The sequence below is a fragment of the Bacillus rossius genome, chromosome 12, assembly GCF_032445375.1.
Source record: "Bacillus rossius redtenbacheri isolate Brsri chromosome 12, Brsri_v3, whole genome shotgun sequence".
Classification (NCBI taxonomy): domain Eukaryota; kingdom Metazoa; phylum Arthropoda; class Insecta; order Phasmatodea; family Bacillidae; genus Bacillus; species Bacillus rossius.
Window position 1 is genome coordinate 42,969,646 of NC_086339.1, and position 12,297 is coordinate 42,981,942.

The 12,297-nt window shown below is 37.8% G+C and overlaps 1 protein-coding gene across 10 annotated transcripts in view; it reads left to right on the forward strand.

The window, feature by feature from the left end:
* The first annotated feature begins 1,499 nt into the window (after positions 1-1,499).
* Positions 1,500-12,297, forward strand: part of LOC134537880 (neutral amino acid transporter B(0)-like) — a 121,883-nt gene continuing 111,085 nt past the window's right edge. For 9 of the 10 annotated variants that reach the window (XM_063378779.1, XM_063378782.1, XM_063378781.1 and 6 more), the window contains exons 1-2: positions 1,501-1,558; positions 9,648-10,069. In XM_063378779.1, coding sequence (XP_063234849.1) covers positions 9,651-10,069 — 419 coding nt within the window. In that variant the 5' untranslated portion in view covers positions 1,501-1,558; positions 9,648-9,650. Of the gene's footprint in view, positions 1,559-9,647; positions 10,070-12,297 lie in introns of all 10 variants that reach the window. The other variant, XM_063378783.1, reaches the window with a different exon arrangement.

The following is a 12,297-nucleotide window of genomic DNA, read 5'->3' on the forward strand; positions in this document are numbered from 1 at the left end:
ATTTACCTCTAAATAGGGATTTCTTTTTAGAAATATTGAGTCATTTTGACTTATTTTTGAGTCATTTAAAGTCAAACATGGCCACCATGACGTCACAATCAAAGATGACGGTCAGCATCACCAGCATCAAGCCTTGCGCCGGAACCCCATTCATATAGGTAGGTACTATTTAGGTACATTAATTTTCCGAAATTGAATAACGGATACATAAAATAGAAAATGAATCGCTGGAATCACATCACAGAAAAATGCATAAATATGAATTATGTCCACAAGTTAAGGAAACTTTAAAACTGGCAGATAAAAAAAAACGGCAGGTCAAATATAAACGGTATATGTGAGAAAAATGGCTACATTAAATATTTTTAGTTTGAAACACAAATTCTTCAGTTGGTATAAAATTACGAATAGAAAAAAGGCAAATGAAACAAAATTTAATAAAATACCCAATAACGCTTTCAATAAATACAAAAATCTTTGAAACTGAACAAAAATGTAATTTTTTTTTTCGTGCTTTTCCCTGCACCCACAAAAAAAAACCTTAGCATCAGCTTGAAGATACCTACGTTTTAATAATTAAATATATTCACTGTTTTTTCATGTAATATTCTGTATGAGTTATTGGTTGAAATATGTTCTGAGTTAGTTTCTCCTCATGAACTGCCTGTGTTGTTGAGAGTCAAGTGAGTCCCACCAAGGAGTCACAGCTGAGTCACGGTGAGGTCAAGCAGGATTATTCGCAAGTGGGAAACGTGACCGACGTTGCCGTGATTCGGTGGCTTTCCCCCACCAGTTCATCCCACCAATGTTCCGTTCTCATTTACGTGATCTGAATGTCGCCGGCACGTGAAGCCCATTCACGGGTTTATTCATTTAAATGTAATTGTTTGATCATGAATATCTAAACCTACTTTTTGAATTTATTTGGAAGAATTTTACAGTTAACAATTTATCTCTTACAACATGACTTCCGAAAATCTTTTTTGCAAAATGGCTCATTGAAAAATTAATTTAAATTTTTTTTTCAGTCCCACAAATACTAATTACTAAACACTTTTCATGTCGGACTTAAAAAATTACATTAATAATATGTATATATTTTGAAACAATAAAAGACACTAGATGCTATTTGTAAATTCACACCCGTCCACCCAGTTTTATAAAATTAGTATGGCGTCTCCTTATTTGGAATTATAAGGAACAAATATGTATTAACTGGGTGTTTTAATTGGTACTTTATTTATTTTAACTCTAAGCTAATGAACGCCCAAACACGTAGGAAGGAAAAAAAAAATGTTTTAAAAAGACTGGTTAAAGTCACAAAACATTTTTCCTCATTGTAGGCAGAACCACTGCGATATATTCATCTGAAGGTTTTAACGTGTAAACATGTAGAAATGCGGTGGCATATCTGTGTGACATAGGCTTTAGGCGTTTAGCTTTCTATGTTCCTGGTTGCATAATGTTAACAAGACAACGACACTCACGAACCTTTACCCAGTCAGACGCAGTGTGGTGACGCAAGCATACAGACTAACGACTAGCCAGAAAAATATAGGTTTGTTAATAATTTTACTAAGGGAAATTTTGCATGCCCTTTAGTTGTTATTTATTAAAAACAATTTTACTAACTTTTATAATTAATATTCGGAAATTTCAACACATTTTAAAGCTAAAATTTTGGTACTTCTATCAATCTTGGATTTGACATTAAATTATTATGAAACATGCATGTAAGAGTTTATTATAAATAATTGAAAAAATGTTTTTTCTATATATTTAAATGAATTTATTTCTTAGGAAATAACAAACATTTCTTCTACAATTTGGCCAAATAATATAATTAATTTTTTGTTGACTGGTTAAAATATCTTGTAATTTGTAATAATAGTCTATGTTTGTTTGTGTTTTTTTGTCCTGCAGAATCAGATTCTTCTGTGTTTTTTTGTAGTGCCATCCTGTTAATGTTTATTAAAACTGTTTGGTTGGCACTAAAATAAAAATGTGAATTAAATACATTGTTTCAAACACATTAATTCTACTAGGATATTAGGTGGACAATGTTATATACAATATATGTAAGGATTTGTTTTAAACATATTATGGTTCTTTGCAATTTCAGCAAAGAACCACAATTTTTTTTAAAATTCAAACGCAAAACTAAATCTTATACCATTGGGTTTTAAATTGAACGGCAGATAGACATCCATACTTCAAGCATACCTATTTTGGCACAGGATATGGAAGTATTCTCTTTCCATTAGTTCATAATTAAAAAAAAATTAGGAGCAAGCTAGAACGCAAGAAAAGGAAAAACCATCCAGTGAACACTGCAGAAACATTATTTTATTCTCTTGCTTGTTATGGGCTTTGTGCTTTTAGAGATAAACAAAATTAAGGAGCTATTTTGTGCTTTTATTAAAATTTAATTTAAGCTATTGAGAGCTTTGTTTGAATGATTTAATATGCATTATTTGTAATATATTTAATTTTTCCATTATTTGACATGTTTTGTAAATTTTATTCCAAAAAAGTTACTTTTATATCAAATACTGCTATGAAAGAAGTTAAGGATTTTAAAGCTTTAAATTTTTCCTTTTTTGGTGTGTTAACTTAATTTTTTATCTGTTTTTATTTAGAAAATATTTACATAATAATTATTTTAGAAAAAATGACTTACCACATACATATCTCAGATGTATCATGGATGAGTATTAAAGGGCAGTAACCTATCTACGTAGAGTTCATACACGCTTTGTACGTTAAAGATAATGCTGACACCATAAAGTGACAGAGAAATATTTATTGCTAGTTTGGAAAAAAAAGTTAAAATGAAAAAGCTTTAATGTAAGAGCTCATCAAAAATGCTATTAGACGCTACTTCAACTTGTGTTGGTAGTTTTTGTTACCCCAGACACTCACCTTGGGTTAATGTTTTGAAGATGAGAACGTGTTAAGTCGACAAGGGTCAGCAAGAAATTAATGTCGGTGATTAAATTCAAGGATGCCTTGAGACTGAGCATCCCAAATAGCTTCTTCCTGTCTGTGGTAACTTTAGAAATGTAAGAAGTGTTAACGAGTTCTCCTTTAATAAAGTTACATAAAAAATGACGAACAAGATTCAGTGACGATGATGTACCCATAGATTAATTTGGTAAATTATTGTAATATTATATACGAATACCTGAATGCTAGGGCTAATGCAATATCGTTAGAGAACCTACTCACATTTGACGTGAATATAATCACAGAAATGTAAAAATACTTACCACATTTTTTTTTAAATCAACAATATTTTTTTTTTTACAAAATTTTAACTAAAATAGAGGCAGTATCACAAAATTGTAGGTAAAACATAGATTTTCCAAAGTATGTTTTCGTTCAAATTTGATATTTTAGAAGCATTAATAATATTTAATAAATTTTGGATCATATTGGAAATATTATTTAGCAAAAAATATCTCAATAATGTTTAACTTTTCCTCAAATTATATTATACTAGCAAACCCGGCGAACTCCGTTTCGCCACCAAATGGCTTCGTTTTATGTAACATTTCGTTTGGTGATTAAAAGATGAAGAAATTTTTTTTTTGTTTTATATTTGAAAAGGAAAAATTTTATTTCATTTCACAACAGTAATGAATTCATTTCGATTACAAAAATTAAGTGTTATTTAGTTGAACTTCTCTAAGTAAATGAAAGTGAATCCAAAGTAAATACTGAATCGAAGCGTTATACGTGTCCGCAAATTATCCGTTTCATTGAAGTGCTCTTTGGTAAACCACATTTTTTGTTTTTTGGTCTGACGTTAACACAAACAAAGCGGATGGTTTCCCAACTCGTGAACACGCAACGTATAACTGCCCATGTGAAAAACAATGATTTTCTAAATTTATTCCGCAAACACTAAGCGATTGGCCTTGCGACTTGTTAATTGTCATTGCGAACGCAAGGCGAACTGGAAATTGCAATCGTTTGAAGTCAAACGGAAGATCAGTCGGAATCATTGGTATTCGAGGAATACATACATTTTCACCTGCGTACTTTCCGTTTATAATGGTTGCCTCAATCAAATTCGGCATAAGTCTTTTTACCGAAAGTCGAGTACCGTTGCAAAGTCGCGGTGGATTCAAATTACGCAATATCATAATAACTGTACCAACTTTGAGTAGCAAGTTATGTGGTGGAAATCCTGGTAACTCCAGAGAGTTCAAAAACTCCGTTGGATAATTTACTACATCATCGGGATTTGTTATGGAATCAACGGATTTGTATGTCACCAAATCGCCAGAAATTTTTGATTGAATGGTGAAATTCAGTGCGTGTACATCATTATTCTTTGCGGCAAGAATTGCTCGTTGACTTAACCAAGCATAATTCTGATAATTCTCACTAATGTTTGGGAAAACATTTTCAATAAGAGCTAATTGAGAGTCTACAAATCGGAAAAAGTCGTTGGTAAGAGTAATTAATCCAGATGTCGCATCAACTGGGACTTTTCCATTTCCAACATCTAACAATTGTTTGGAAAATTGTGTAGCACTTTGATCATTTTGAAGTTGAACTCTCATATTAGTGGTTAGCGATAATGTTTTTACGGTATTCCATAAAGGTGATGCCTTCAGGCAAGCATTCAATTCATCTGCAGGCGTTCCAAGGGGGAATTACTGGCAACGTCTGCCTGAAATCGCCTACCAACAATATCATCAAGCCGCCAAAGATGTTGTTATTTCACCGAACACAATACCGGTTTGTCACATGAAATTAACTGACCAGAGAACAATGAGTAGTTGATTTGATGGTTTCCAATTGAAATGTTAGGAAACGAATAACTTATTTTTTTTCTTTTTTTTCACAATTTCACAGTGAACACAATACCGGTTTGTCACATGAAATTAACTGAGCAGAGAACGATGAGTAGCTGTCAAACAATGTATCACGCACCGGCGCCATCTACTTAAAATGTTGGTTTGTCCTGAATTTTTCCTGAATTTTCTTTGCTATAAACCTCACGGAGCCCGAGACCTTTCCAACGACTGCAAAACAGTGGAAATCGGTTCGTGCGTTCTGAAGTTATAGCGTCAGGAAGGAAAACCCGACTTATTTTTATATAGTAGATTATATTTAAAGAGTTACTAACAATTTAACATACCCAAAAACCTTACTGAAAAATTAAAATAATATTATTGTATTAATATATTGTTACGAGTATAAGGTGGGCAGGAAACTGGGTTCGTAAGGTTTAGCGCAATTTATTTGTTCAGTTGTATTTATTATTAATGTCTACACCATAAATTTAATTAATGCACTCAAGATCTCTGTCCACAACAATTATTCTTACACTGGTCATTGAAACATTAACACTTTCCACTGGAGCTTGGTTCGACAATGGCTCGCTCTTCGGTCCGCTTCCTTCGCACAATCACTCACACCGCGCCACAGCACAGTCCTCAACTATCGCTCGTCAAACCCGACTGGCTCGCCAGGCCTTCACTCGCAGGTATCGCCTCCCGATAGGTCTGGTTTTCTCAGCAAGGGCCACTTGCCCTCTTCACCTCTCGCTGATCGCCCGGGTATCGCCAGTATCACGTTCCAAGGGGGAGCCAGACTCTCTCCGCTGCTCCGCTCTTTGCTCTTCGCTCGAAACTCTCGCGGAGCCCGGCGTCGCTGCTTTTATACTCTTGGCCGACCTTCTGGAACTGTCTTTGGGGGAAGGAGGTTGGAAGTATCGCATCACCTTGGTCCTACCCGACGCCCGAAAAGTCCAGAAAGTTGGTGTTCATTCATGCCTCTTTGCGCGTTGGCATTGGGAACCCGCATAATTCCCAGGCTGCTGAAATGGCCTGTGGTTGGACGGTGCGAGCGGTCAGAAAGAGGGGGAGGGAGTAGCGAGGACCCTTGTAATCCGGCCAGGCACGCGTGTTATGCCTTACGTCAGCGAACGTCGCGTGACGTCAGTGGCCGTGCGGGGCCGCCAGCCAGCTCCGAACCTGGCGCGCGTCGCGGTTATATCTGTGTTCGTAACATTGTATTGGGAGGATAAATAAACCTCTGGCTTATCACGTGAACTACAAAAACTATTTGAATATGTTGTACTTGATATAGTATAACTGCAGTTTGCTTATTTACTAGGATTGATTTACATTCATCTATATGCTATACTTGAAAAAAATTAAATATAATAAATTATTGGTTCTTCTAAAAAAACAACAGAATTGAAATAAAGCTATAGTTACATTAGACTTTATACCTTAAAATTATTCACTAGTACATTTTTTATAATTAATTTTTCAAAAACATTTAGGTAGGCCTATATTTTAATCTTTAAAAATGTTAGATTTGTTGACAAACTGCACAAGATTTACGCAGAAAATATATTTACTCTGATGGCAAGGAATTCAGAGTGGACAAATTATGCAAGTTAATTATTTAAGTATATTACAAAGAAGTACCCAATTGTAATTAAGAATACCATATAATATTGTGTCCGAGCACTGTGTCAGTGTCTAAGATCAAGATTGTGTGTCCTCCATTTGGATTTTGAAATCATGTTGGTCATTCTGAATACCATTGATCTTAAACTTAATTCTTGACATTAAAATTTACCCTCAAAATTAACTAAAAATTCGCCAAGTTGACATTTTATTCCCCAAAAGTCTCAAAATTTTCAGTTTAAGAAAGAAAAGTCAATAAAATATCACAAATTAAAATTTTTTAATTTCATTTTCCAAGAAAAATGTTTTTCCAAAATATTTAAAAATTCTATATTTAAATTAAAATGCCAATCTACCAACCGCCAGTAAGACGCTGGGGACTCTGGGATTTATTTTTTACCTTTGCCTTGAAAGAGACTGGCATCTTTGATTCCACCAAAGTTTATTACTGAAAGATCAATTATTTGAAAATAATTTTTTATTATAAAGTCACTGCCACCAACTTGGAATTTAGAATGTTATGGCATCTCAGAATTCACTATTTGAATCATATCACGTTCGCCATATCGAAAAATTAGTAATTATAATCTGAAATGTTTGGGAAAAGGTAAAAATTTACAAAAAATATATTTAATTTAAATTATAATAAAATTTAAAAAAAGAAATTACGTCATTGACTTTGATGTTCTCTATTTCAAACCCGGTGAGGTCAAAATAAAATAATCCTTCCCCCATATTAACTATTGAAAGACTGATCCCCGCCACTAATGCCAAGGAAAATAGATTACTTCAACCAGTGTGATGTTATTGCGGCAATCTTGAATTCGCCATCTTGTTTTCGTCAGCTAAAGTGTGCTACCGCTTACTTGGTTTATTTTTTACCCGCATGAGTGCCATAGTGTCAATCACCATATCCTAAGCTATCGTAGCATCCGCTACCTTATCAGTCATCTTGACCGCCATTTTGAACACATAACTATTTATCTAAAAAATCGAAAAAAATTCCCAAGATATTAAAAAAATTGCAATTAAATATGTTGATTGATAAATATATATTCTCGTCTTTGGTTTGAATCTTAGTTGATGCAAGAAAAAAAAAAGGTTACGTTCTTTAAACGATCAATGCAGTGGGGAATTTTGATTTAATGCAGTTTTTTGGACATACGCCATTGCAGTGTAATACAATGGCAGCATTACGTAAAATAAAAACAAAGTTAGTACGGTTAATAAAATTTTATTTTATTTAAGTAAATGCCCACTTTGACACCGTTATATTTTTGCCCTGATTTTTAAGGAAATATTTTTAATATCATTTTTATTAACACTCGGTCTGGATTTTTGCGCGCATTTTGCGTATAGTGTTGCAGTTAGTTTCAATTTATTTCTTTTGAAGACCAGTCGCGTGTTGAGCTTGTGATATATACTGAGTGCAGAGGGTAGATACCACAATTATTAAGATCTCTGGAGCCTTCTTTTCAAAACCAGCCTCAAGGCCACTTTCGTCATCGAACCAGTGATCATCGTATGCTTGATCAAATTAATTTATTTCAAACGCATCGTTTTAAAATTTTGGTTTCAATGTTTCATCACAATCTTTGATATTGTGAGCTTTAGGTACATCATCAGTCTTTGATCATGTCAGCCTCATATGATTCATCAAAGTGTTCAGTCACATAATTTTCACATGTTTCATCGCAGTCTTCGATCTTGTCAGCTTCAGGTCGTTCTCCGTTGTTTGACTTTTCATGTAGGCGATTAGAATTTCGTGTAAATATCTTTTGATTTACCATGAAGGAAATTTTTTTTATTAGTTTGAAATTTTAAATTATTATTGAACGGTTAATAGTCAAGGTCAAAGTCATGACCTTGGTGGCTTAGGGCGGCTTGCTTTTAAGAGTCGTAAGTTGTTTTTAGGAATTTGGGTTCTTTCAAAACCAAAAGTCTTTGGTGGGATTCCAAATTTCGATTTTTTGAATTTTTGAGGAATATAACAGAAAATTTCCCCAAAAAATGGGAAATTTTCCCTTTGAAGTAAGGAAATTTTTAGGAATTTTTAGGAATTTTTTTAGGAATTTTGAGTAATTTGGAGTCTATGCCAAAGCTATCACAAAAATCGTAGTCCCATAAGAACTGACATTGCGCCCGATCATACCAAATAATTCTTCTGAGGGTCTGAAAATATATGGCGTGGCAAATTCAGGTTTGTCGAGTTCCAATTACTGCTTGGTAGTGGAGAGGAATATTTCGTACCTTCATCCTCGTAGAAATGACAGAAGTATAGATAAAAAAAAGCACAGACGAAGAGACACAAACAAAACTAATACACTACATTATCACAAGAAATGTTAAAGAATAGTTTTGGGAATACAATTCCCAAATGTAAGTGACTACATTCTGTAGTTAAGGTTCCGATGTCGGGCTTGATGTAAAGTGACCTAGAAGTTAGAAGAGTCTCGAGCGGAAATCCGAATACACCTGATGCAGATAGATAGGTAAAGTAGCGAGCATAATTAATGTTCCCCCTAGGTGATGAAAGGATGAAGAAAAGGTGGGGTTGTGGACAAGAGGCAACTACGATGACGTCCCAGGAGGGGGTGCTCTCCGATTGGTAAACAGGAGAGACTGGAGGAGGGAGTCCAATAGGATGGGCTAGAGGCGAAAAGTGGTGGTACTTAGAGGAGGAAAGCCCTGGTTAGTGGCGCTGCTGGGGCCCACAGAGAAACTACAGTGTGTCTTTATTTAGTTTCTAGGGTGTCCGAGAGGTTTCGCGCAGGGCTGGCTACCACGTGCGCTGTCATGTGGATAGGTTGAGGGAGGGAGGATGCTGGCGACAAAATGACAGGTGACACCAGGAATCAGAGAGAGAAGAGGGAAATCACGCAGATGTCGTGGCTAGAATATATTAGGCAAAAAGGCGCAGAAAATTCCAGAGTAGCTGCTCGCGCGGGCAGAAAGCACGGCGCCGTGAGAACGGTAGACCGGACAGAGAGAGCGCCTGCATTGGGTGCTTGAAACTGTTCATGCTGACGGGCGAAGTGTGGGAGGGGTGGCATGTTTGGCCACTTAGCACGGTAGCACTAGCAGTAGGCATGATAAGGACCCTGTAGAATTAAAAAAATACAATAATTGAGTCCCCTAATACTCATGATAAAAGGTAAAATTGCCAGCTTCCAGCACACACGAGGGTGGGAAGTGACCGCCCCTTGCCGCCAGGCGATGCAGAGGTCGCGGCGCTCGGCACGGGGCTGCCTGCAGAGGAACCTGCTGGTGTCCCTGACGCTGACGGGCGCCGCGGCGGGGGTCGCCCTCGGCGCAGCCCTCAAGACCTCGCCGGGCGCCGACCGCTGGACCGACCGCCAGCTCGCCCACTTCAAGTTCCCCGGCCAGCTGTTCCTGCAGCTGCTGCAGGCCCTCATCCTGCCGCTCATCGTGAGCTCCGTCGCCTCGGCCGTGGGCGCGCTCGACCTGGGCACCTCGTGGAGGGTCGCATACTACATGGTCACCACCGTCACGGCCGTCACCATCGGCGTCTGCGTGTCCGTCACCATCCACCCGGGCGAGAGGAGCGTCGCGCGCGTGTCGGGCAGCGTCGCGCGCACCACCACCATCACCGACACCATCCTGGACCTCATCAGGTGCAGCCGGCACTCTAGCGTATACTTACAAGACATTCAGACATGTTGGGCATATTCATCTTACCTACAATCATGGCTTAAGGGGGCCTTTAAAATGGCCTTAATCACTATAATAATTATTTACAGTAACAGATTCCCATAATACTGTGCGGGAAATTAGGAATTTTGACACGTTTTTTTTTTTAAAAATTGTTATTATAATTTTAACTAATTTTTGGAAATTTTTTTGTTCTTTATAATTTGGTAACTAAAGAATGATTTAAACTTTGTTTGGCTGGTGTACTCTACGTAGTTAAACTTTGTGCCAGTTGACCGAGTCACCTTTTCTCAAGGATTAATCTGAGCTTTTGCTACTCTAATGAAATCGTTAGCCGCTCGGTTGAAATTTCTCCCGCCTGCAGTCACGTCCCGGGTTTGTAATATAAATTCCCTCCATGACTAAAATCGCATAGAGCAGCTTCTGGCCTGCAAGCTTTATTTCTTAAAGGCCTGCTGAGACTAGCTCGTCTCGGCACGAACGAGTCTCCCGTGGAGCTCCGTTCCCAACCATCTCTGTGCTATTCTGTCCACCCTCCCCTCTCTCTCCACCACCCTGGTTCGCTGAATTTAACCCAAGATCATTGCCCTGTGGTGAACCCCGCCAAGGCGGTGGTCTACTCCAAGGACATTCTCCCTTGTCCTACAGGACCACCCACGACATCTAGCGGCAGAAACTGTAACGTCTTCTCTTGGCGCCAGCTCGTGGAGCTGACGCCCGCGACACCTGTGGGCGAGCTTCCTAACTCCCCCCTTTATGTCCCGTTTAGGCCACCAGAGTGCACCACCATCTACGCCATAAGGCCCTATGCTTCCTCCTCACGGCCTGTAAGAGTCGATTGTTTGTTGCTTTCTGTACCTGCCGGTAGAGACCACAGCAGTCGCCCTTTGGCGCAAACAACTGAAGTCGTGGCTACGACCACTCGGGCATCTCCTGATATGTTCGGTCCAGAGCGCGTTTTAATTAGGAGCTTTGTCCGCCATCGCCGCACTTGGTACTCTGACATCGGCTACTTGCCGCGTCATCTCGGCGTCCTCTGTGTAAAGAGGCTTTTCTTCGGCAACGACGTACTCGTTCGAATCAAGAATGTAGTCATCTGTCTTAAGGGATGTGATCCCAGCTAAAAATTCAGTAGCCAGTCAGTAGGAACATTTAGAACAAGTCATGTATTAGTTTAAAATTTATTAATTTATTTTATTTCACTTATCGATAATTTCTGTCGCTATTCTCGGTCCGCGCCATTTGGATGTCGGCGCGAGACATCTCCTGAGCCCTGGAGCTACACCCTGTTTGGTGAGTTATTTCGATCTTTTTCCTCCCTGAATTCCCGTTTGTTGGCCTTCGCACCGACTGTGTTTGACTGTCTGGAAGCAGGTCTAATTCGTTTGGAATTTGGCTTGTGTTTCAGACAGGGTCCAACAGTTGGGTGCCGAAATTACATCCATCATGTTGTGCATGACCCCCAACTGCATTTCCCCCTAAGAAGAGCTCCCTCCCAGCCAGATGTTCAACTGGAAGCCCCGGGTGATATTTCACATCTAACTTCCCCCTAGCGGCAACGAAACTAATTATTAAAAGCATACCAGAGAGCAGTGAATTAAGAACTTAATCGACGAGAATATGTTAAATCAATGAGACGATTATCTATGTAATCAGCGAAAGAATCTAATAAGGCGGAATATTTCAATTTTTGTTCTGTGATGAAGTTTAATTAAGATAATATAAATTTGTTTTAAATGATTGCGGGCCGGCCCTTATTTTTGTTACTTGCTAAGATCTTTATTGTGATATCGAAATAATGCGAAAACAAAACCTATTCATAATAAACCAGGGAAACCTATAGACCAAGCTACTTATGTAGTGTATTTATTTATCATATACCTTATTCTATTTAACGATCCACTAGCTCCCAAGTTGCTTGTGTGCAGGGAGTTCCAAATTGTCTTGTTCTCCACCTCGTGACACCTCTGGTCAATAACTTTATTTTTCTTAATATTGTGCCCAGAAGTTTCCTAGGCCTATTTTTTATCCAATTTAAAATAATTTAATTTTGAGGCACGAGGGGCGTTACAATACCTTTGATACTATCCTCTATTAATAAACATTTTCACATTTGAGTAGGTAAAAATGTCATGTTCAACCATATCCATGCTGAAAATCCTCTGTATTTTCACTATAAACACATTTTAAA